We start from the raw sequence: 26,809 nt of genomic DNA, 5'->3' as shown, positions 1-26,809 counted from the left end.
CCTTTATTTAAGTAAAATTTAGATTTTAACAAATGACAAACATTATTTGATCATACAGTTTAACACTAAATAGTTATGCAGTTAACTACTTAAAAGAACATTTAGTGAGAAAATGTGTTTTAATTTGTATATTTTATGGATGCCAACACTTCGGTCCAACAGGCGGCGGTAATGCGCCCGTAGGCTGGTTTGACAACCGCTATTATTCAAAAAGAAGAAGAAGAACCATATCCGGTGAAGGGTGAAAGTACTGCAGCAGACTAGTAACGCTACACAAACACATTTCTGAACCTAGCGAATTTAACTGACAAAGGATAAATGGATATAACCGAACAGGTAAACGGAACGTTTTTATTCAGTTTAGTGTAATTATGACAACAGGACCAAAACTAGAGTTGTATGAATTTATTGAATTTAGCTGTCGGGTGAACTGACGTTATGTGACATGATTCTACTAAAAGCAATGCTACGCTAGCTAACTTGGCGAATTAGCAAGCAACTGCTAACCACCAAAGTCTGTTATTGTTTCCAATTTTAGTTAAGAAGTATGCACATTTGTATCCACAACTCAACGTTTTTTAATGGCGTTCTCGCCAAAGAAATATCAATGCCTATTCATGTCTTGCTGTATGTGTCTGTAGCTAGCTTGCTAGCAGTAAGCTAGCTTTGACTGCAGTTTACCAGAACATTCTGCAAATAAAGCTTAGTTAGTTTCGGTCAGCTGGCTTTTCTTGACTTTACGCCATCATCTAAGTTGCTTCAGCATCCCTCATGTGCAGTGATGGCGCGATCGGTCCTCTTCCAGTAAACTGATTTCACAAGGGAAAAAATAAATAACTACATAATTCATATTTTCTCTGATAGGTGATATTCTTAATGTCGCTTAAGTGTACAGTATTTATTTCCCAGCTACAGGGTGATTTGCATTAGAAAGGACTGGGCAAAAAGAGGAAAAACACTACCATATGGCTACCCCAATACATCATTATTATTATTTTTACAATAAATATACCTTAAATATTCTAAATATAACAAAGTGACATTCAAGCAACACTTGTACAACCTTGAAGCAAATATTTAGTATTTAAACTTGAGATATGTTGTGACGTGTTGATCAACAAATGGAGAAACGAGCACATTTTACGCATTATTTTAAATCGTGTTCCATCAAATTGTCTTTAATTGGTCTAATTCTTTCTCCAATACAGATCAACCAGTTGGAGGCCGATTTCGTGGAGCTGGGGTCACTCTTGGAGAAGGCGGAGAGAAAAAGAGTGCAGGAGGTGCTGGAGCAGGAGCAGAAGAAGGTGGAGAAGGAGCTCGCAGTCAAACGACAACAAAAGGAGAAACAAGCCAAGAGAGACGCAGACCCATCTGCTGCCTCTAAAGCAGCATACACAGTCAAGATCAACAACTATGGTAGGGTGCCATTGTTTAGTAAGACTACCAGTCGTGTGTGAGAAAGTACGACTGTTTAGATGTGTGCAAGAGCTGAAAATCATTTGAAAACAATGTTCACTCTTTTGCCTCTTCTATGCAGCCTGGGACCAGTCAGAGAAATTCATCAAAATATACCTCACGTTGAAGGATGTGCACAAAATTCCATCAGACAACGTGGAGGTCAAATTTACAGAAAGGTAATTGATAATTAGCATATTTACATGAATCATGTGCCACCACGCGCACAATGAATTGAATTGTGTTTGCTCATCCTCTCTTTTGCAGGTCTTTTTCTGTGTTGGTAAAGGATCTTGATGGGAAAAACCACCAGATGACGATCCTCAACCTGTTGTATCCAGTCGATGAAAAGGACAGCTATAAAAAGGTGGACAAAGCTGATTCATCCTTTTAAAGGAATACACATATTATTAAATACATATTTAAGGCATGACTAGCAACAAAGAAACATGGCTTTCTAGTAGTCTTGCCAACTGCTGGATTCAGGCTCAGTGCCGACTTACATTTGACCCGTTGTCCCCTGTGCTTACCTCTGGGGAGAACAGAGCAGCAGAGTCCTGTTGGCTTTTGAAAGGCCTTTTAACCATCTCTCCTCCCATCAACAGATAAAAACGGACATGATCCTGGTGATGTGCAAGAAGCAGACAACAAAGAAGTGGGACTGTCTAACAACGGTGGAAAAGCAGTCTAAAGAGAAAGAGTAAGTTCGAATAAATACCGAATATTAATTCATATTAGTTAAAGTAACTTGCACAAAGCAGGGATTTTAAGTGACATATGGCCACTACAAGCTTCCACTGAATTAATTTGTACAAGGGGATTAGTGCCACCACTACTTCTATTGATGTCAATGTGTTGCCAGTAACTAAGGACACAATGGCGTCAGCAGAAAAAAAAACACCATAATGTCTTTTATTTTCTAACTATTTGTACACGTTCCAGTATTCTCATACACATCTGGCCCATCACTCCAAACCGCGCTCTGACACATTGCGGTGCAGTACCATGTCTGTGAGCCAGGTGTCACTGTACTCTACACTACAAACTTTTATCCTGTTGTCTCTCAACAGTAAACCCAATGTTGATGAGAACGCAGACCCCAGCGATGGTCTGATGAACATGCTGAAGAAGATTTACACGGAGGGCGATGACGAGATGAAGAGAACCATCAACAAAGCCTGGTCAGAGTCCCAGGAGAAGAAAGTTCGAGGAGGAGGAGGAGGAGGAGGAGGAGGAGAAGACGACATGATGGACCTCTGAACTCCACAGCAGCACCAAGGGAGAGCTGCCAGGGATGCATTTGACATGACTTGAATATGAAATGTTATGAGTCCAATATATGAATCATATTTTCACAAAATCTCAAAACATTCTGTGTACAGCTCATGAATAAAGTTTTGGGATTAATATCTAAACCCAGGATGGCCTAGTTTTGGCCCCGCTTTCAAATGCCATGGAACGTAATGCAGAATGCTATCAATAAATTGCATGGAAAACATCTGTACAAACATCAGGGCGGTGGCTACCTTAACGCAACGAGAAACTGCAGCGTCGGTCTCTTTATTTGGTAATGTCAGATTGAATGTGTTAAAGGACCACGATGCAGTTGTTTTTCTTGAGATTAGTGTCTGTGAGTAAGTCATAGTTTGAATTGGACCGGGGTTTATTAAATGCTTGAGACATCTTCTGTAAAGTCACATCTTCATATTGTTCCTGTGCAGCGAAACTGAAACTGTTTCCACGTGTACATTTGCCAAAGTCGTGCTCACATTCCTTTAATGAAGACGACCGGAGGGCTCTTCTGACTTCTTTTAACGTCTCCATATCAGGCCTTTTTCGTTTTTTTTTGTCATTCCATAAATAGCTCAAATGATACCTGCAAAGAGAATACTGCTCAAGTGTAATAACTCACATTACTACACAGGTCTGTGTTTGACATTTCATGTATTTCACCCACAACACTTAGTAATTCCTTCATGTGACTGTTGCATTTTCATTGTATGGACAGTTTACCACTATATTTACAGTAGCACTGTTGAACTTGCTTATTTCCCATGTGTTTATTATGTTGATTATTTTGTTCTAGTCTTGCATGTATTGTTGCCGGCCCTCAGGTCCTTCATGACATTCTCACAAATACAGATCTTGAACTGACTCTGCGCTGCCTCTGTTTATCTTCTGAATATTTGAGTGTTTTAACCAACCATTTATTAGACTTGTCTGGCCCAGTATTCATGTTGCCATCATGTCTTCAAGAGGTCATCATTTAGATACGCCTTCACAGGCCTGCCTGCTAACAGAAAAATGTGGCATTTTATTTGAAGACACTGACTACCTGGTCTTAAGTTAAACCTTTTTTTTATTTTTATAAAGTAAAATGAGCAACGGTCACCTAGATTATTGTTTGTGCAGCACAGCTTTTGGTTCGTGGCCTGTCTTGCTTTAAAAACAGTCAAAGTACAATGTAGACTGTTGAATAATGGGAGTTTTTGAGTAATGTACACATTCAATTCTGCAGAGCTTTGTCCACCAGGTGGCAGCAGCGATGAGTAGTTCACACTGGTTACTTTGAGTGTTTCACACTCACTCACACACATACACAGACGGGGTAAATCTAACCCAAGATTTATTGAAAATGTGTGCTTTTATTTTGTAGTATTCTGAGGACTTAAAAAAGAAAAGAAAAAAGAATTGCTCCTCAGAAGTGTTTTTTCTAAATGATAAGACTCGTGACAACATTTCACAAATTGGAATTAATTTGTGGTATGCGGTGAACTGGAAATCACCTCTCACAATTCCTTTTATTAAGCAGATGTCTCACTAAGATTATATTACATGAAGTTCTCTCCTTGCTCAGTAATAAAGGTAGAATAATTTACCACTTGGTGAGTTATTCACTTGGACACGTTTCTTAACACAATCTCTCTTTTACAATGAAACGGTCACAGTAGGTTGAATAAAATGAGAATTTGGTGTTAGAATAAACAATATTCTTAAAAGTGACCATCAGAGTTTAAACATGACGAACATGGAAACCACCCCTGCTCGGGTTACAGCGTGTCATTGTCCTCTCGGCAGCTCTACGAGCGACATCAAAGTGTAATAGATTCTTTTTTTTCATTCATTTTTTTTTTTTCACTAAAGTTTTTTTGTATTTATGGAGATCTGATCTGATCAAATCGTGTGGACTTTCTCCACCAGTGCACCACCTCGCCCCGCCCCCTGCCCCGTGACGTCGCAGCTCGCCTATATAGCCTGCAGAGCGAGGACACACACTCCAGATGGATAGAGTTGGACGAGGCGGACGCATCATTACGCACCAGACCAACCACTGAGAAAAACTACGCGAAAGGAATATATATCTATATATACATATACACGAACTGGTTCTTTCCACCGCTGTGTCTAATGGATACCGGTTGTTTCACCGCGGCGCAGCGCGTTTCGTGCCACGCCATGAATGCGGATTTATTTAAGCCCGCTCCGGAGCGTGGACCCCAACAGTCCTCTGCCCCGGTGAAAACCAGCAGGAATAAATCCGAACAGATCAAACCGGAGCTGGCTCAGGTGGTGACGGACTCCAAAACGGGAAGGTCCTACAGTAAAGGGAAGCTTTTGGGAAAGGTACGGAGATCTTTTTGTTGAATGTCCCCATGTGCTTTAGTCTCGCTTCACCGAAGGTGTGTTGTCATCTGAGGTGAAAGAACTGGTCTAGCATGTTTATAAACGAGTCGCTGCTTGAGGGTCTATATGCGGAAGCTGTCCATGATTTGTAAAAATGAATTATTAGCCGTTTCCCAGACGTGACACTCATGCAGGGAACATGACCTCGTGGTGGATGTGACCAATCCCCCCCTGCTGTGCTCGTCATTAGAGTGAATCAGGCGCAAGGTGTGCCAGCTCCCGAGCGGACACACACACATGATTGGCAACACCTTTAAAAAATAAATGAAAGTCTATGAGAAGAATCGTTCTTCACAAGAATCCTCTCGCATTTTTAAATGACTGCTCAGACGACTGTTACACCAATGACACGTCTGCCAGACGGCTCCGCTTCCCACAACACCGCCGCTGTAATGATGTTTGACACCGCACGTATGTGCGATGTATGAATGGAGGCGGCGGCTGTACCAACATGTTGCCGGTCATCGATACGCTGCGTCGGGCTGCCAGCCAAGTTTTTTTTTTATTTTTTCTGTTTTTTTGGGGGGATATTTTTTTTTTTTTCTTCCGCTGCCTGCCGCAGAGCTGGAAACGTCTCCGTCGGTTTCACGGTTAATGAATGCAGCAGCTCTGTCTGCCTCAACCCTGATGTCCTCAAGCATAATATGTAGTGTTGATTGCATCTGGAGTCTGTGAATGAACACATTAGGGGGTTGATGATCTGTTTTCTAGAAGCATGTCGGAGCACACTAGGCAACAAAAGATGCTCGTCAGTTTCTCATCTTGATTTATGAAATGATTCATCTGAATACATTCTGTCCCGGATCGGTTATTTTCTCTCTCATTGATTACCGTTTCCTCCACACCAACCTTTGCTTGGCTAAATCATTTTGATTGCAGCACGGCTATTGATCCACAGATCAAAAAGAAGCAGCTTATTTATGGCCAATGCAGGTTTTCAACCTGCTGCTTTTCTCAACTGATCAACCTTGTTTTTGTCCCCCCCCCCCCCCCCCCCCCCCCCCCCCCAATAGGGTGGCTTTGCTCGATGCTACGAGATGACGGACATCTCCAGCAACAAAATGTATGCCGTGAAGGTGATTCCACAGAGCAGAGTGTCCAAACCACACCAAAGGGACAAGGTACGTGATCAAGCTTGTTCGTGCCTTGCATGAGCTGAATCCAACACCTGGATTCTGTTTTTTAGGCTTGAAATGTGCACACACCAACTGACCAGGTTTGTCAAATCTTAACAGATCACGAACGAGATCGAGCTCCACAAAACCCTGTCGCACAAGCATGTGGTGAAATTCTCTCATCATTTTGAAGACCAAGACAACATCTACATCTTCCTCGAGCTCTGCAGTCGGAAGGTGAGACTACAGGAATAAAAAAAAAAAAAAGAACAGTCTTCACAGCTTGTGTGTTTTGCTTGCTCATATGCAGCTTGCCTTGTAACTCTCCTCCATGGCACAATAGAGACCATGTACACACTGTTTTTATTTGACTCAAGATGAGCTAAAAGCCTAATGCAGCAGTTTCGTACAGTCCCACTGATTCACTCCTTGCTCTGTCCCTGCAGTCCCTGGCACACATCTGGAAGGCGAGACACACGCTCACAGAGCCAGAAGTGCGATATTACCTCAGACAGATCATATCCGGCCTCAAGTACATCCACAGCAGAGGGATCCTGCACCGAGACCTCAAACTAGGTATGTGAGCATACGACTGGAACGTGGGTTGGCGCGCACGCACAGCAAGCATCCCAGGAATCTGCTGTGACTTTAGGGGGCAGGCACATGTTAACTGCGGAATGCTGACCGGACAAATGTTTTTTTTTTGTCTCTTTCAGGCAACTTCTTTGTCAACGAGAACATGGAGCTGCGGCTGGGAGACTTTGGCCTCGCCGCCAAGCTGGAGACAGTCGAGATGAGGAAAAAGTACGCATTTTTAATTACTTAACCCCCACTATTTAAAATACTTTTTCTAACTGAGGTTTGGCAAGAATAATATTTTTGGGATTATTTATTCCCAAATTTGAGCTACTGTACAAAAACATAACATCCGAAAAACCTCAACACTGCGGTTTTAGCCGGTTTCTAGGCTTGTGCAATGCACATTGACCTAAAACCATTACGTCAGTTACCAAGCACATTCCTCCTACCTCAACTTTCCCCTCAGTAAGTACCCAACTAAACCGGTTTCCAAGTGGCAGTTGAATGTAGCGCCGAGAGCAGAGTTTCGATACTAGTTTGACACCTTCCTGTGGAATGACTGCTGCAGAAAAGAAAATGCCTCAACCACTACTTCCTTGTCTGCATGATGCATCTACAGAGCAGAAGGCCCTTTGAAGCATTAACTATATCCTGTAATTTTGTTTTTCTCAGAACAATCTGTGGGACTCCCAACTACTTGGCCCCTGAGGTGCTCAACAGACAGGGCCACGGCACAGAGTCCGACGTTTGGTCCCTCGGATGCGTCATGTAAGTCATTTTCTTTGTCCAGTCATGTGTACAATGAACATATTTTAATTTTTTTTAGTTAAACATGTTTTGCTTAGCTTCATCTCAGTCAGTGTGGGAATGAGGATGTGGTACCCAACCACTACAGTTGTTGTTGTTGTTGTTTTAAAGTCTGAATCATCATTTTCTATCGTGAGTTGACAATGGTTGCCTTGCTGTATCCCGTTCAGGTACACGCTGATGTGCGGCAACCCTCCTTTCGAGACTCTCGACCTGAAGGAGACCTACAAGTGTATAAAGGACGTTCGGTACAACTTGCCGTCCTCGCTCTCCCCCGCTGCACAGAAACTCATCTCGGGCATCCTGCAGAAAAACCCCAGCGACAGACTCTCACTGGATCAAATCCTCAACCACGAGTTCTTCACCAAAGTATGTAAAAGTATTTTTTCTAAGTCAGTTTAAAGAAACAATGATGGGATTAGGGGCTTTCATTCATTGACACGTTTGCCATTCGCTAATGGATCATAATGCCTTTTTTTTTTTGGGAGTAAGGCCAATGGTGCTTGAAACTATAACAGCAAATCTCTTGCCCGATGTATCATGTTGTCCCTCTTCCATCGTCCTCATCCTGTCTTTCTTTTTCTTCTTCTTCCTCCTCCAGGGTTTCACCCCTGATAAGCTTCCACCCAGCAGCTGTGTGATGGTGCCAGAGCTCCACCCCCCCAGCCCTGCCAAGAAATTCTTCACTAAAATAGCAAAGAGTTTCTTTGGCAAGAAGAAAGCAAAAGGTAATGTAGCACAGCAGTCAAGTGACTGACCACATAGAAGATTATCTCATCGGTTAGCTACGCATGTGACTCTTCTCAAATGTAACAATGCAACTCCTGTCACCTTGGCAATCTGGTTTTGTCTCATGAGAACTGATGTTTAAACTGAAGAACCGGATTGTTGGCGGTTTCGGGTTTCCTTCAAGCGTGTCAAAGAAGTGCCGTAGGTCTTAACAACATCATTGTTGTGACTACAATGCAAAAATCTTGTGTTTGCAGTGGAGAAGATCCCATGCGAGGAAAAAGATGACAAAGATATTTCCAAGCTGGTGTCTGGCATCGTTAAATGTTCCATCAACAGGCAGATCAGCTACATGACAGTGGGACCCAATGAGGTACATATTTCTTTTTTTTCCCCCTAGTATCTTAAAACTTTCACTGCGTTCTCGGCAAAATCCATACTTACCGTTTCGTCTCTACTACATGTAATTAATCCTACCACAAACTGTCTTGTATTCATTTTAAAACTCAGCAGGAAGCTCTGCTGGCCAGTCCCTAACAGACCGGTGTAGTTTCTATTTATAAAGCCCAGTAGGAAATGCATTGATGATGGGCCTGTGCTGAGAAAACAGGTTGCCGTCAAGGAGCACAGGCTGATTAAAAGTAGACGTCAAAAGAATCTTGTTTACCGTTTTATTTAAAAAAAAAAATTTTTATTTTAAATACATGTTTGCAGGAAAAACTTGACATGCTAACAGATTACCACCATAATATATAAAACCAAGTGTTAACGTGACATTAGAAAGTAAACGTCCAAATTGCAGTATACTTCAAAAGCTGGACGTGTTGACAGACTGCCTCGTGGTTTTTCTTAATGCTGTGGTTACCTTGACATGTCATATTTTTTTCCTCTGCTCTTACCATCAATGTTAGGGGGTTTTCCCCATCATGAAATGAATTAAATCATATCTTCTTTGTTTTTTTGCTGCTCAGGCACCTATTGGTCCGGTGGTCGGCTCCGTGCCGCTAGAACCGACTCCTGCTGAGGAGGAATCCAGGAAGTCGATCTCTCGTTCCTTCAAGGGTACCACGGCTAGCAGCACAGAACGTAGGCCCCATCTCATATACTTTTCTTTATATGCATGTTCTATATATTTGCATATTAATTCCTGTTTTTATCTGATCCATGTTTTTAAAGAACTACTTTTTCTCCCCAGCATGTGAGGACGTTCTGACCCCTGCAACTGTGTCTGAATCGGCCTTGAAAGTCCTCAACAGCTGCCTGGCTACCATGCCTGCAGGTAGGACTTTTACCCTAAAAGCATAATAATCATATTACTTACGTTTGGCAAATCAGCTCGACGGGTCTAACAAGACAATAAATGGAAATGCTGAGTAGCATCTTCAAATCTTTTGCGTCGATGTAGATTAAGCTACAGAGCCACAAAACGGTACGCCAAAAGATGCTGCTTCCTCCCACATGAACTCTCTCTTTCTGTTCCCTTAAATTACACATGATGCACATCATTCAAGTTTAATCCACCAGATCTTCTCTGAGCCTATTTCCTCACATCCTCTGAATATCTGCTGACTCATGTAGCCTGGAGCACCTTTAAGCTTAACTAGCGTCTTAACATGTCTAGCATCTTTTTTTTTTTTTTTTTTTGTAAAATGCTGACTTACAGACTTTGGAAATATAAACCTAACTTTTTGTGTCATCTATTTACTTTGGATAGGTATTAGCATGCCGTGAAATTGTTCCATAGTCTCTAACACTTTTATCTCGTCTCTCTGCAGCCACTAGAAACCCGCCCTGTTTGTCCAGGCCCCAGTCCTTCCTGTGGGTGACTAAATGGGTAGACTACTCAAACAAATATGGTTTTGGCTACCAGCTCTCGAACCAAAGCATCGGCGTGCTCTTCAATGAGGGAACACGACTCAGTCTTTGTGACCAACGCAAGTAAGTACTTGTGCTTAAAACCACTTAACTACTTTATGACTGGACTTGGCCAAGAGATTTAATCTTTTTGATGGAAATCATTAATTTAAATTATATATATATATATTTTTTTTTTTTGTCTTTAATCAAGCAGTAACACTTTTAACTTTCCCTCTAACCAGGACGGTCCACTACTGCATTCCCAACAACAAACTCTTCACGTTCCCTGCCAACGCTCTACCTGAGCAACTTCGCAACCAGAAACAAATTGTGGAGCTCATGGCCAACTACATGGAGCAAAACCTTATGGAGGTATGAGCGAAGCGGCTTGGTTTTCAGCTAGAAGACTACAGCCATTATATTTTTAGAATTATTTTTTTAATAATCTGATACTAAATTACTGCATGCTTTTAATTTCCTAATGAATTGTTTGTATATTCTGTGAGAAAAAAAAGCCCTTTTTAACTAACTTTTCCAGATTTTCAAAGCGGTCCAAGATGTACTGTATAACGTGAACATCCTCTGATCTAAACTAAATGTGTTCTGTCCTCTTCAGGGTGGAGATCTGCATTGTGAGGATCAAGTATCCGGTTGTCCTCCTCTGCTCCTCCAGTGGGTGAAGACGGACCATGCTCTTGTCATGCTCTTCAACAATGGCACATTACAGGTTCGCAAAAGCTCATTAATTCTAGTCCTAGATTTGTCGACAAAGTTGTGAGAAAAGTAATTTACCCACTTTGGTAACACTCTTACTGGATTGCGGACCTCTTCTTCTTACATTCATGCCGTTTTTAAATCCCTTCCAGGTTAACTTCTACGCAGACCACACCAAGATCATCCTGTGCAAGTCGTCTGATGACTCCTACCTGCTCACCTACATCAGCCGGGAGCGCGTCTCATGCACGTACCTCCTCAGCATGCTGAATGAGATGGGCTGCACCGCCGAGCTGAGACACCGGCTGCGATACGTGGTCCAGCTTCTCCAGCACCATGCCGATGCCTGAGGGCCCAGCTCAGTGCCTCCCAGGCTGCCCGATCGGCAGATGCCTTGGAGGCGATCTGACTGGTTAACACTTCTTCCTTGGCAGCCTGACTGGTTGATCAAATTTGTCAAGGCAGGGACGAGCTGACGCCTGTTCAGTTGACTGATGGAAGGCTGCTCAGAGGAGTTGAGCAAATATTCTTTTTTTTTTTTTTGAACTGGTGCTTAGGCAGCTGATTTTCAGATTGATTGACCTTGATAAACCTCAAGCAGTCAGGAAGTTCTGCCTCGAGGTTTTGTGCCTGTCCAGCTTATGCCTCGACGGTTATCCACCCGGAAGGTATTGATACCTAATATAAGAGACTCCTACCTGGCCTGAAGTGATGAATCCCTCACAGGCAGACGCCTAAATGAACACCCCCAAATACCTTCCCTCACTCACTCAAAACCACCGCTTCATGGCTGGATCTTTCAAAGCCATCAACCAGACCTGCAGCTTTCAGCTTCCCCTGATAGCCTATAATCCAGGCATGGTTTGTCAAAGGTATCTAAACACTAAAATTGTCTTATTTGCTTGCAACAGAACATGGATAATCTTGCCGCTGGAATTCCTTTTAGGCTGTTTTCCAAAAGTTTTAGCTGCAAGGTCATTTACACAGTTTACTTTCATTGAAACTGATCTTACAGCAGAGATGCTTTGGGAAGAGCTGGGCTTTGATTGGTGAGAGAGAGAGAGACCCCTCTTACCCTTGGTTTCTGGCCTGTTTGGACTATGGTGCACACATTCATTTTTTATTTATTTTTACTAAATAAAAAATGAGCCAACAATAGGATCACACTACGATCTTGACCTTTTCATGCACAAATGACATTCCTGGCCTTATTTGATGATGGTTCGGAAAAGGTTACTGCCTCTTCCGATCAAACGTCACATTGTCTTTTTTGTTGTAGTTGGAAGCAAATTTCACTGATGTGGTACACGGCATACTAAAGGGGCTATGGGAGCAACACAATTTTGCACTTTTTTTTTTTTTTTTTTTTTTGAAATCTGAAAGTGAATCCGTTTACTACCACTTGTTATATTTTATTAGTTTTTAACTAGATACCAAAAGGCATTTTTCTTTGGTTTTTAAAATTATTCAGTTTTAAAGTCACAATAGTCATTGAATGTGTGTGCAACACGTGCTGGTAAATAAAACTGTTGGTTGGAAAGTGAGGGGGGGGGGATAAAAGTGCCTTTCTGAGGGATGTCTGTATAGTGCAATAACAACCCTTTGTGAATGTCAAGCTGGATACAAACGAGATGCGAGAGATGGTTTTTACAGGTGGGATTTACTTTTGTACTTTGAGCAAAGTTTAGAAGTAATTCCAATAGCACTACACTCTCACTACCTGGTATAAGCTTTTAGAACAACTGGCATCATAAGTATATACTCCAGTAATATCTGCTAAGGGGAAAAAAACAAAACATTGTACTCTGTTGTACTGTAATCCTTATCGGTTTACATTGCTTTCTCGACCCAGAGTTGTATCCTAAAAACTGTGACCTGGAATGCAAGTATTACGTACATGTGTTTTCAAAAAACCCAACATTGTGAAAGCCATCTGCCAATTCAGAAGAGTCTTTATTTTTTGGCACATAATGTCCTGTTTATTTATTTTTTTATTTATACTCGTTTTTTATTTATTATTGTGTAAATGTTACGGTCTTGACACAAGGAAATGTTCAATTCCGATCACCTTTTGTATGTAACATATTTGGGGGGGGAAATGAAATAAAGTTGATTGAAAATTAATGTATTTTGCACTTGTTGCTCAGTGAAACCTTTCTGCTGTAGTTTTTAATTTCCCAGAAGATTAGGAATTACATTTTTCAAAATTTTCATCTTTCCTTAAACGGCTTGACCTTCACTAACCTCACACACATCAAGCTACCACTTGGTGCATAGTCACTGGGGGGGGGGAGCAGTGGGTGAATTGAGTATCTCTCGTATACCAAGATCAAAATAACATGATTAAATAGTAAATGCACTTTTCAGCCTATTTGGTCCAAAAGGATGGAATTACCATAAAAATTGTCATTGGAATAAGTCTCCCTGATGGCTTACCAGATGTACTAGACAGGGCTGTCCTCAGCCCATTACTTTGTTTGAGCCTCTCTGTGACTGTAAAGCTCCTCAGCCAAGTTTGAAGTTAGACACGGACACTATGCAGATGACATTCTTTTGTTTACAGACAACTGGCATGATCTGCCCCTGTTTTTTTTTATCGCTAAAATAAACTATTAAAATGTCCTTCCCTGAAGTCTATCGTTCACTATGCTATGAATGTCTTTGCAAGTAGCTTGACCCTTAACTGAAGAGAGAATCTACGAGATCAACTCAACACGGCAGGAAGCGCAGGAAAGAAATTTGAGAAGTGATGGTGGCAGGTTTGGCTTAGGTTTGCCTGATAAAGTCTTGTAATTGGACACAACTGTTCTTTACAAAGAGGCGCTTCTAAACATGATCTTTTCGTGTTGCCCTGCATGACTCAGCAGTACCACCACTGACGTGAGTTCCTCATCAAAGCATCTTAAGTCTAAAGCTAAATGAATTCCTCCTCACATGTTTTATACATTCTTTATTAGATATTTATGCATTAATTTTGGCAGGACCCTGGCGCACAAGGTCACAGCATCATATTTTATGGATTAGCCAATAAAAATGTAAGGCAGTAGACATTTAACAAAACTGTCTAGACATTGAAAGTATTAAAAATGTGTTCAACAAAGCGTGGGAGCAGATTATTATTCCTAAATACGGATTCAATTCTAACATGTAATCAATACTGAGTGAAACAGTCCAATTTCTATTAATGGGGTGTATTTTGCTGTATGTATTGAAAAATGCACAGAGAAAATGAAAGATCTGGACAAATTGTTTTCTTGTTACATGATCTTTATGAAGCATCAACTGAGAGACTTTACCTTCAGATAAGGAGAGAATAGTTGTAAAGTATGACGTTAAGACTATCGCATCACTGTTGCAAACTTGTCCAACTGGTTTTATTATCACTACAGGACGTTGTTTTCCTGATACCTTCTCAGTAATGGTTTCCTTAGATATATCTTGTAAAGCCAAGTGCAGTTGTTTTTTTATTACAAACTAGTAAGGCTTTCTATCATCGGTTTTCTTGTCATTCTGGAGGAGAGCGAAGGCTGAAATATGATAAAACAAGCATACAGCACAAGGAATACTGATGAATAGATATGGACATAGACCTGTGATTTCACATTAGCACTCATTTGGACATGAACGAACATACACAAAAACAAAAATGACTCACTGACGTGGCACAAATGCACAAAAATCAAACTCACACACATACAGCCTAGCTTCCTGCTATACTTGTTAGACTAGCAGTGCTCTCAGTCTAACCATGAACACGGTCAGAGAGAAGATGCCGCCTCGATACTGGCTTGTTTTGGGTCGTGTGAGTGTGTTAGCATGTACACAAAAGGAAACGACCGACTGTATATAGACGGGACTCACTCGGCAGCTACTCTATGAAACTGAGAGTGAAATGGCGTCAAACTTCCCTCCTGATTGCACGCTGGAACCAGCCAGAGATCACAAGGCTCCCTCACTGTGACGCTGAGGCCCAAATCTGCTGATTTCACATCTTTAATTGCAACGCGAGACATTCACTTTACTCCACTCACACTCCTCTTGCCTCAGAGGTGTATATTAGAATCTCTGTCTAAAGTCTTTTTAAATTTGAGATAATTTTGACGTCGCAGAGAGACGAGCAGATGCAGAAAGACATGTGTGCTGTGCTGATTTGTGCCCATGTTAGAGAGATAGAGAGGAAAGCTTCGGTGTTAAAAGACAAATGAACCGTTATCTCTTCCTAAGTCACTGGCGCTATCAGCTCACGCTGGCAGATACAAATAGAGGAGGGAAGCTTGCTGTATTCTGAATGTATTCACAGGCCTGCCTCATTATCTTCTTCTTGACTCTGCACTTTGTTCCTCAGAGCTGCAGTCATCACGGTCCAAAATCAGGCAATGTCGCTGTGCTCCAAAGTATCAGCAACCTTTAAATTGAGTATGTTATCATGCAGATAGTATCAGACGGCAAACGATTGAAAGTAGGATCTAGTTTGTAATAAACTGGAACACGAGAGATCGTATGAATGTTTGGACTTCTGCTCACTTCTCCTGACTAACTATTGTTAGGCCTACAAGTGAAAATAGTTTTAAAGGATTAATAACCTGTGAAATATCCATTTTTTACAAAACGATGTAATGCATTAGCAGTGCATCCTATATTCAGTTCATGAAAGCTCCGACATGTGTTGCCTTTTCCAGGAAAAGCCCACAGATTCGCAGGAAGTAATGTGTTGTATGCGTCAAGCAACAACAGCAGCTTGTTGGCAATAAAGAGAAGATCTCAGCATGGAGAGGAGATATGAGCATAAAGTTGACCACTTTATTAATAATGTTTACATGAATTGTGCTTGTTTTAAGCACAGTGTATGAAGTCAAAACAAAAAGATACTGAAAATATAAAATCTGACATTTGTTATTGCAACGGGCTCTGGGATACATCCTGGAAATATACTGCATCGCCTCCACAGTACACAGTATCAATAAGCTCTTTGAATACACAACAGGAATTTCAGCATTAAATCATTTGCTCAACAACATACCTCAATGGCAATACGCCAACTCGCTTCAGCATCATGCTTTCTCAGCTCTTTCTTTCTTTCCCTTTTAGTCTGATCAAATCATCATGTCTGCAAATAGAAAAATCATGATTAACAGAGTTGAATGGGTCATCAATTACTACTGATGAGCGATTCAAATTCAGCTTTCAAAATCTGTTTATCTAAATCGGGTCACTTTGTCGTGCGTATGGGTGTGAGACTGTGACATGACAGGACACGTCCGGATCGGCCTGGTGACTCTCAATGGCTCTGTTTAACCATTAATCAAGCAGCAATCTTTAAAACATGATGATAAAAGTGTTATATATGTGGATAATTACTAGAAAGAAAAGTTCCCAAAGACGGAAAAATCCCTCTCTTTCTTTAGTGATGTGTGTGTGTGTGTGTGTGTGTGTGTGTGTGTGTGTGTGTGTGTGTGTGTGTGTGTGTGTGTGTGTGTGTGAGATAGAGAGAAAAGTATGCACACAGTATTTAACCTTCTACTTAAACTGTAGCGCTAACTGTAAGATGTGCTATTCTATTTTTCACACATTTACAAAATGATAATTCCCCCTAACATGTTATATGACTTCATGTTTACATGGTGAGGTCACCCACCCACTCCCTCGTCTGAAATGATTTCCTGTGGAAAGATAAACGTGTCACACCTCGTAAAGTCGAGGCCAGAAGAACTTCACAGTGAAAAGAACTTCAACATCCCTTCATGCTGAGAAGAATAAAGTAATGGTCAGAAATCATCAATATCTAACATGAATCTATAAGTGTGTCATTCTGTTTGATGGGGTTGTTATTTTGAATGTCCACAGCTGCGTTAATATGAATGAGACACAATCTACTCAGCTTTGGGAGCTTTTTTCAAATTAGTTTTTCAAATGTATTAACAGTCTAAATCCAGAGCTTCTTTCCAGATATTTACAAAGACAGTCGGTGCACGGTGAATGGCAACTGGAAAATATCACATCGTAGGACTACATTTTGACAATCAGCTTTCTCCATGAACAGCTGTCAAATTCATTCCAGGTATAAAGTTATTTTCAACAAAGATATAATGTGCAAGATAAAAGCAAACCAGAGGGGTTTACATTTTTAGCAAATTGTACTGTAACTTACCACGGTGTACTGGTGTATGTGTGTTAGTGTATTGTGGTGCGTGTATTGTGCGATGTGTATCTCATTGTATTGAAATATTTGTAGTGTATCAGGGTTTTATGATATGGAAAGCTGTATATTTTAATTACACTACAAGTAAAAGCCCAATTAGGTACAAGAGTTGATTTGTCATAGCTATAAACTCTCAATTTCATGCCCTGTATATTGTTAAAGTGCATCGTCAAAAAAATAAATTAAAATTCAATTTAAAAGCCTTGACACTGATCAGTCTTACAAATCCGCTCTCATGTCTGCCTCTCTTGAATGGATAAAGATCTGTACGTGTTTGTATCCTTTAACACTCTCCACTTCCGTGTGTTGGTTTTTCATAAGACTGCTTTATTGATGACTCACTTGTGGAAAATATTCTTCCAAACACTAAATGCTGTTGAGCTTGTGTGTCTTGTATGTGTGAGTAAGTGTGGGTAAATGTGAGGCTCACATTGCAACACTTATTTTCTTCTTATTTTTAAATGTTCCCTGTGAGGATTGCTAACTTTGTGGAATTTTACTCACATTTACGGGAAGAAAAAAAGAAAATACATCATTACTGCTGTGGTCTGTAAGATCTTTGAAGACGGGGGTGTGAGGTAAAGCCAAGTGGGTGGCATGGAAAAGGAGGAGTCAAAGGAAACATCCTTCCTTTCCTCACTGCTCCACTGACCCTTGGCCACATCTTTTTCTGGCTCTGTTTGTGTTGGCTGCGGACGATCCTTCATGCGAGATCCTGCTGCTGATGTCACATTCCTGAACATTAAGGAGTGCATCACACACGTGTGTACGTCACACACCAGTCCTACAGGAAATGTGTGTTTCCTTTTTTACGATTCTCCCTCTGGTTCCCATTAAAAGCACAAAGGAGAATGCCGGCCACCCTTGCGCTGCCAGACTGAAATAATCTGTCCGCAGTGACACAACGAATAGAAAGTGAAGTTTGTCAGTCCTGGGCCTTTTTTAAGAAAAAACATTTTTGGAGTTTGAAAAATAGTTCACAGCCTTTCTCACACTTTGTCTCTCTATTCCAATGGTTTGCTAAGCCCCCTTGTTGCTACACCATCCATTCTAGCACAGCACATGTGCAGTTTACAATGATAACGGTGGCAGACTCGACCACTCAAAATTGACAGAAATATCTGACACACGGGTTCTTTTTTCACCCCAAAAAGCAGGATTCACATTTCTAGCCGATAGCATTTTGTGGGATGGAATGACTACCGTCGCCTTGACTAACTGTATTAAGCTAGCATGAGCTAATGCCATGCTCCTCTGTGACTTGGCGGAAAACTCTGTCTCAGGCTGGCTTTAGATGTTTGCTGCTCATTCATCATAAAACAAGAACCTGAACAAGGTTCTTAAATATACTCTTGATGGCTGCAAACATGATACGATGCTTCAAGACAGAGGCTACACGATCACTAATGGTTTCCTGCCTATTCAGGAAGTCTCGTTTTAAAGACCATACAGGGAAATTACACATCCATTTCATTGTCATTTTGATCTCACACAGACTTCAGAAGTCATATTCCAAGATATTCCTATATACAGATGGAGGCCTTTGAAATCCATCAAAACACGTATCCGGTATCTCATGTCTCCTGTTTAACATATTTCTCCTGTTTTTTTTCGTCTTTCTTCTTACTCTTTGGTGTTACAGCTGGGCTCGTTATTCATCCTCGCTAATGATTAGCCACAATACATCCTGCTGCGGCAACAGAACATGAAACAGCACTAAAAAAACCAAAGTCAATGCATCAGGAAGTCAAACATCTGGAGGGAGACCGGTGAGGGGGACAGGGAGAGGAAGAGTTCTGCCAGACATCTTACTGATGTGGGACAATTTCACCTAATTAGTAACTTCTGTTTTCTCGAGAGCTTTCTCTCCCCCCCCAAGTCCCCTTCAGTGTGTGTGTGTGTGTGTGTGTGTGGCCATTGTAATGCTCTTTCCTCATATGGAGTCCAGCCAAGGCCACAAGCCAAGGCCTACTGTGAGTGTGTGCGTGTTGGTTTTTCCCTTTTGAAGGGTTTCTTCGGCTAACCCTGGCTTCCACTCAGGAACAAGCGTTCCTGAGTCATGCGGATCAGTTTCATCGGACCCTTTCCCTTCCCACGACTCTGCGTTCGGACCTGCTACTTCCTAACGCATTGTTCAGATCTCCACATTCATTTCCCACATAGATTTGTTATGTTTATGGCTTTCCCATTCACATCCTTAGCCCAAATGACATCTCCCTCAGGAGGAATTATCTGTTCGCACAAAAATAATTCCAGTTCTTTCACAGCATCTCAGGTGTCCCCCACAACCTGTTTCCTTCTGCTTCCCCCATTTTAGATTGTGTGTGTGTTTTTTTTTTTATCCTTCTATTCTTTCTTTTCAGAAACTTTTGATTAATGTTTTTAACCAGAAGAATTCCTAAAGTATCCTCAGCCCCTTAAATTATGTTTTCTTAACCGTGTGAATGTTTTGACTAGTGCTATAGATCAGGGTTTTGTATACATATAATGAAGAAAGTGCCTTCAACATCGGCCTCAAGGATACACACTATGTGTTTTTATATGAATGTGTTAGTCATTATAAATACTGCAGATCTTGTCCTTTCTTAGCGTACTCATTTTCAGACACGTGCTGACTTGGTCCTCAGTTAGTCGTACTTTTACTCTATTACTCTATTTGAGTTCAAGTTTAAGGTACTTGAGTATTTCCATTTTTTACTACTTTATACTTCTATGCCTCTACATCCCAGAGACATAATTTAAGTTTTTCCATCACTACATTTGTCTGACAAGTTCATTCATGCCCTTGCTGTCCAGAGAAAACCACGTATCTCTAGATGCGTTGACTTTGAATGTTTCTGATAAGCTGAACGATTACGTGTTCCTTTATGGGTTGAGAAAATGATCCTATCTTCTTCTTAAGATAAAGAAAAAATATTTAAAGGCACCTTTGGATCAGCTGGAAAATGCATCGTCACAAAGACAGTCATACAAACATATGATGATTTTATAGAATATGATGCATTGCACCGTAATGTTATTCCAATAACATCATATACTGACAGCCACCATTTTCATGCACTAGTTTTACTTTTCATGCTACATTTTGCTGATATATACGAACATACTTTTACTTAAGTAAGGCTTTGAATGATGGGCTTTTTCTTGTAGTGGTGTATGTTCACAACGTTTTACTAGAGGATCTGAGTCTTTGCTGGAAAGTGTGGTGGCCAAACTAGTAACCACTTCATTTTTCACAGATTCTATATTATAGGTCTGAATTATGTTAAACACACTTTGAAATCAATTAAAATCCAAATGATTCACAGCAAACATCGAGCAGTTGTTTGGATAAAACTAAACTCAAACTCATATTTAAATAGTCACTGAAACACTCAGATTTCCATAAATGCTAAATACCTTTTAGTGCAGTTATGAGCTCACAGTAACACCGGAACACGGCACCAAACAGTCGAGTAGTAACAGATGGTAAACAGTAAGCCTACATCAGTGTAGCTCTTCACTTCTTTGATATCTGATACGAGTGAGCTGCTTATGACAACATAACTGTTCAGATGGCTTTCAGCCCTCTGAGCTCTGAGCCAAGTCTAAACTGTGACTGTCCTTCACTTGTCTCTATCTGTGTGTGTGTGTGTGTGAGTGTGTGTGTGCGTGGGCATGCTGGAGATACACACTTAAACACACAATAAACTCATGCTAACACGTGGAAACAGAGATAAAAACTATTTATAGAGTTGAAAAGTCACAGGAGGGGGGCTACAGTGGGTGTGTTGTACTTCATGGAAAGATCAACTATTATCTTACATCCTGTGTTACACACACACACACACACACACACACACACACACACACACACACACACACACACACCTTCCTGTTTGTCAGGTGCAGAGGAAGCCAGATACAGTGCCCACGCAAACACAAACGTGTGAGACAGAGCTAAATAAAAACACTTCCATTGTGATTTTTCCATCGGTTATGAACATCAAAGATGAAATCAGCTGCAGTTGGAGGATTTCAGTTTACTTCTGTTGGAATATCAGTGTCACACAGGTGTGACTCTAACACTAGTTTTACCTCTGATACTCTGTGTGTGAACAAATCTTGTAAATTCACATTGAGCAGGGAATTTGGCTACATATTGAAATATGTAAAAAAAACCCATTTAAAATAGATGTATTCTCATCTAAAATCTCCATCCCGTATTCAGTGAGGTGAGTCAGGGGTGCATCTGACTTTCTGGAGACAGTTTTTCACTACTTGGCTGCTGAACCACATGAAACGTGACTTTGCAAGATGTAAATACCGTCTGTATGTTGGTTATATATGCAAATGTCTGCTGGGAATAGAGCTGTTAGAGGGTTTTTCCAAAACACAACTCCTTTTAATTTTACATAATTTATCGGCAAGCTCAAAGATGTGAATACTCAAGACTTAACTTCCGAACATATTACTCACTACACTGTGTGCATTGCCACTGGCTCATTTCTCTTTCTCAGCTTCCCATGAGACGGCATTTCTCATCTTCTTGGAAACAGCATGTCCACACCCTTGAATAATGTGGAGACACCTTGTGTGAGAGACTGTTAATCCACTAATGTCTTTGCTAGGAAGAGATTCTGCTGACAAGACAGAAACTCACAGAGCCTGTAAACAGATGGCCAGAAGACGATGAGGCAGAGGATGCACTGAGCCTCCAGATTAAGTTTAAAGGGGATTTATAAAGGGTTTTCATAGAGCCTGCACTTTACACTGATGATGATTAAATATATCTGTATAGGCAATTTAAATCGATCATTGGGTATGAGCTCTTTATATGTCAAAAGGACAGCTTGTAGATATGTGACTTCAGTACACGTGCTTTCAGCAATCGTCATCACCACTAAATTAACGTACTGAAAGTGAAGTTGAGCGTATGAGAATCACATTCAAGAGCTCAGCCCACACTGTGGTCAACAACACTCATGTGATAGGAAGCGTGATGGGAGACGGACAGCTCATCCGCCGGCTGAATGAGATCATTGAGAATGGACGGGTCAGCCGCTCCTCCACTCGTATGACTGAGCTGATCCAAGGTCATTCACCGGCCATGTCTGTCGCTCACATGACACACACACACACACCAAAACCCGAAGAAATGTATGAGCAAAGTCATCAAAGGGACGAGCGAGGCAGCAATTTTGTCTGCACGGATTTTCTACAGGTATAATCATCATCATGAGCCTCAAGGTCTGACAATAGAAACATTGACGTCATCCAGAAGCTGGGATCAAAATGTGTTTTTGTCCCAGATCAAAATGTAATGAGTTCGTCAGTTAATGACACATATGACCTCAGAAAAGGAGGAAATAAATGCTGTGTCTGTAACTCAGACTGTTTTTAGTTTGGCTTTGTTGAGTCTCATTTGACAAAGAAAGCCCGGCTTCATTTTGCTTTTAGCTCCTTTTTTCTCCATCAGAAGTGTTCATAGAGACGGACCTGTCGCCATGTGAGTTCAGCTGCTGTTGCATTTCAACCCATACAACGTTCCGGATTTATTGTCCAAGTTGGTTAACAAGCATGAAAGTCTTTTTACTTCATCTTGGAAATAGTAGTTTGACAAAATGATCCCAGCACAAGGTCCGCTCATTATGAAGTCAAACAACTCTCATACTGTTTTCCTTTTGGTTTCATTTAGCTTTGCTCAGAATGGAAAATCCCATGTGATTCCTGGGTGAAAATCTCTACATGTGACGATCATGGGCTACAATCACATGGGAAACATACATGTATTAGCTGGAAAAATGTGGTTTATGAACACTTTCATTTGGTAATATGACGAACACACACACACACACACACACACACACACACACATTGCCATTTTGTGCCAGGAATTACCAAATCAAATTCTCAATATCCATGTCTGTATGGGCGTAATTACTCATTTGATCCTCACAAGATCATAAAGTCAGATTTATAGGCCCGATCTGTTTCAACTGAATGATTCTTCTTTTCACTGAGAAGCGTTTTTGTAAGCAAGACAAGCCTTTTTTTTCTTCTTTTCACCATGCGATCTCTGAAGGCTACTTTCTGTGTTTCTGACAATCAAGACACTGAAAAGCCTCCTACTAGAAGTATGTTTGAGCTACAACTCCGTCTGTTGTAGAATAAGAGCTTGTTGTAGGACGGGGCACCCTGGGCCCTCTCACACGTCTCAATGGGACACTTTGTGCTGTGTCCTTTTCTATGTGGGGGTTGTCTGAAAACACCCCCAGGAGGCTTTATTAGCTCCGAGCTCAAAGTCAGGACTTGGTCGCTGAATACAACTGGCAAGAGAGAAAAAGATCTCAAAGATGACTAATTAATACTGCTAATTAAAAAGCATGCAGCGATTACCAAGAAGATCACAGATACGATGTAAGATGATTTACCGAGACACAAACAGGATTAATTCCATTTGACTTTTTTTGGTTTCTCTTCCCCTCTCTCTTGTCTTTCAGCGCTTCTCTTTCTGCTCTCCACAAAACCAAACAAACATTGGCTCTGTCGAGAGATTCCAGACCAGACCAGACTGATAAGAGGGGAATTCCCACGCTGTGGATCATTTTACCGACACACGTATATGTTCGCACAGACACACACACACACACAAACACACGCACACAAAGAGACAAGTTCCACCATGACACAAAGTTCAGCTCAGATGAAGAGCACATGTTAAGACTTTAAGTTCAGCAAAGATTTATTTCTTCATCAGCTTTTCTTTTTGGAAACTTGAAGGGAAAATGTTTGATTTACAACACGGGAAGTACCTGCAATGTGATTCCCCTACGAACACAGGTAGTTAGAGAAAAGAAAGAAGACCTGTTTAAGAGATAGAACTTCTGCTCATAAAATCCCCATTTTTCTATGAATTTACATAGAAAAATAAACAGGGCACAGACTATTAATAAGGTTCAGCAATTGTTGTCTTTATAGACTTTTTTTCTCCCTGTTAACGTTTTTTTGAGGGGGAGTTTTTTACTGACACAAGGGTCCTGGGAAAGAGGATGTCGTATGTGTACAGATTGTAAAGCCCTCTGAGGCAAATTTGTGATTTGTGATTTTGGGCGTACACAATAGATTGAATAGAATTGGACTGAATAGGTAGTTATAGGGTCTGATCACACCGAGACCCGTTGCTAAACGAGTCACCAGCAAAAGCATAGTTTTTCCTATGGTGTGCCGGCCATGGGTTGAGTGTTTCCTGCTGTTTTTAGACCTTCCTGTTTTGATGGTAGATGTTGCTAGCTAGCTAGCTAACTAGCTGTTGGACTGTGAGGTCGGAAGCACATTTTAAAACCGTGTGACAGAATTTTGTAAAGCCAAAAATAACATTTGGTGGCTATCGGGACAAACAACTGCTTTACCATCGACGAATAAAACCCCGAAGCAAGCTGACAACAATACACATAAAGAGATAATTTATAAAAAAAAATGTTTAGGAGGAGTGAGAGGAAACACACAACCTGACTGGCTGGCTGGACGCAAACTCAGCGAGCTGTGATAATGGGATTATTGTGCTTAATTTCAAGCTGTCCCATGCCGACAGCAAGAGTAGTTGTATGACCCTCTCCGGCGCGTCCAGCGCGATTCACGCGATTCACGCGAATGAACACAAATAGTCCCCGGCGAGACCAGCGGCGCGAATGATGCGATGAACGCGATTCGCGTCGCGTTCATCGTGTTTCGTGTGAACACACCTTAACTCTTCATGTCCGGTTGAAGCAAGACCCAATTGAGAGGACAACAAAAATGATCTTTAATAGGATCAATACTGACCATAACATGAGTGAGTAGCGTAGTCGTAGCAAGGGGCTTGGTGTACAACACAAAAAAAACTCACCTGCATGTTTTTGAACGTTAAATCTTTAAAATGCAATTTTTTTCTTTCTCCCACAGCTGAAGGCCTTTACACATTTTAGTTTCTGTAACATATTTGACTTTATTTTCGAACACCCCCAACTCCATTGGAACAGGGAAATTCTGCGAGGAGGAACTAGATAAGTGACTCAGTCATTTAATAATATGGTTAACAGTTGTCACATAAAACAAGTGAGTGTGGGGGAGGGAAAACAATGGTTCTTTTAGTCAGCAAAACACCCAGCTACCCAGCTCTGGATCTCCCCACCGCAGCCTCCGCTGCTTTTCATAACGGCCTTTGATGTGTTTCAATAAACTGCGGGGCTGTCCCACGGGTGCCACCGTCATCAGAACAACCCACTGTGTGTATTCATAATCAATCTTTCAATGAAGGAGATCCTAGAAGACCGCGCTTCACACCTGAGCCGTGTGTACGTGTTTGTGGAGGTTGGCGAGTGGGTGAAGCCGAAGAGAGGAGTCGGGAACTTTTATCTTGAAAGACCTAAAGGTTTCTCTGCTTGACGTTGCGGGGTTCACCGCTTTTCCTGTAATCTTTACGAGCTTTACCAGCGTGCATTTCCCTGTTAAAACAAAACACTACAAGCTCATGGTAGGAAATAGCATTTAAAAGGACAATTAGCACCACCAGACGAAACCCATGCGCAAAGGTAATCGGAACAGCTCATGACGCATCCCTTATCTGAACATCCGACTAAAATACAGCCGACTATATAACGCTTTTGGCAGGAGTGTATTTTATGGTATCTGACACATAAGGCTGGTATTTTATGCCATAAATGTCTGCTGATGTTGTTTGCTCGTGAAACTTTATGGTCTGCTTTCATCTTCTCTGACATATTCTGACATGGGTTCATATTATATATCTAGTTCCTTGTTAGGTGTTCGATTTAGCCATCTTTGATTAAGCCTTTAATATCTGTTTCGTGGGGTTTTTATCTTATGTGTCGTTCCCCCCACTCTTCACTTATTATAGTGACCTTTTTCAGGTTACAGCGATTCCAGGGAATGTAAAGAGGGAAGTGAAAGGACAATGAGTGGGTAAGAAAAGACTTTTGTTGGTCACACATTCTAAGGGAAGTCTGAATGTCACCAGACCAAAATTAGCTCCGCAGCTCAAAATCTGCCAACACTGAAATCACACTATTCTCAATAAACACCACCACAAACATTCCACAGAAGCTTTAATTTGTTAGAACTTGTTAACAAAGAAAGTTCCTGTGAACTGACCCTAACCATGAGCTCATATTTCATACTTTATATACTTACTAGAGTTAGCGCTCCCTTAGCAACGTATTCTCATACAACGGTTTGTGAGATATCTTACGAAGAGATAGTCCTCATTTTTCGTGCGTTTTCATACGAATGTACAACAACACGTGTCGATTTCCACTCGCTTCACAGGAAACAACTGAGCTAGGTTTAGGCAACCAAACAACCTAGCTAGGTTTAAGAAGAGATCGGGGTTTGGGTTGAAATACCTACGAATTGGCGTTAAGTAAGTACGGAATTTATGTGACAAACGAATCAACATTGTGACTTCTGGTTCCACACGGGACACAAACAGCGGTCTCCTGGACGAAAGTCTGGTGTATCACTCATTTACATTCATCAGAATCAGAATCAGAATCAGAACCGTTTATTGCCAAGGAAGTTTGCACCAACAAGGAATGTGTCGTGGCGGGTGGTGCGTAACATTTAACAATAAACAACAGTCGACACAGTGCGGAAAATAGAATCATATTGAAATTTACAATAAAATATA

The 26,809-nt window shown here is 41.2% G+C and overlaps 2 protein-coding genes across 2 annotated transcripts; both read left to right on the top strand.

Moving 5' to 3' along the window:
• Nucleotides 1–215: 215 nt before the first annotated feature.
• cacybp (calcyclin binding protein) lies at nucleotides 216–3,613 on the top strand. The gene is made up of 6 exons (XM_079172756.1): nucleotides 216–336; nucleotides 1,209–1,419; nucleotides 1,541–1,637; nucleotides 1,726–1,825; nucleotides 2,064–2,158; nucleotides 2,529–3,613. Exons 1-6 carry the CDS (start codon nucleotides 319–321, stop codon nucleotides 2,716–2,718), a joined length of 711 nt encoding a protein of 236 aa, XP_079028882.1. The 5' UTR covers nucleotides 216–318; the 3' UTR covers nucleotides 2,719–3,613.
• Nucleotides 3,614–4,754: 1,141 nt separating this feature from the next.
• On the top strand, nucleotides 4,755–13,061 carry plk3 (polo-like kinase 3). The gene is made up of 15 exons (XM_079173829.1): nucleotides 4,755–5,082; nucleotides 6,156–6,263; nucleotides 6,378–6,494; nucleotides 6,704–6,833; nucleotides 6,974–7,061; nucleotides 7,509–7,604; nucleotides 7,814–8,012; nucleotides 8,245–8,371; nucleotides 8,630–8,745; nucleotides 9,344–9,458; nucleotides 9,568–9,651; nucleotides 10,148–10,310; nucleotides 10,472–10,601; nucleotides 10,846–10,956; nucleotides 11,096–13,061. Exons 1-15 carry the CDS (start codon nucleotides 4,867–4,869, stop codon nucleotides 11,291–11,293), a joined length of 1,998 nt encoding a protein of 665 aa, XP_079029955.1. The 5' UTR covers nucleotides 4,755–4,866; the 3' UTR covers nucleotides 11,294–13,061.
• The last annotated feature ends 13,748 nt before the right edge of the window (nucleotides 13,062–26,809 follow it).

This window comes from Pholis gunnellus, assembly GCF_910591455.1.
Source record: "Pholis gunnellus genome assembly, chromosome: 14".
NCBI classification, from domain to species: Eukaryota; Metazoa; Chordata; class Actinopteri; order Perciformes; family Pholidae; genus Pholis; species Pholis gunnellus.
This window is presented reverse-complemented; position numbering and strand designations above follow the sequence as displayed.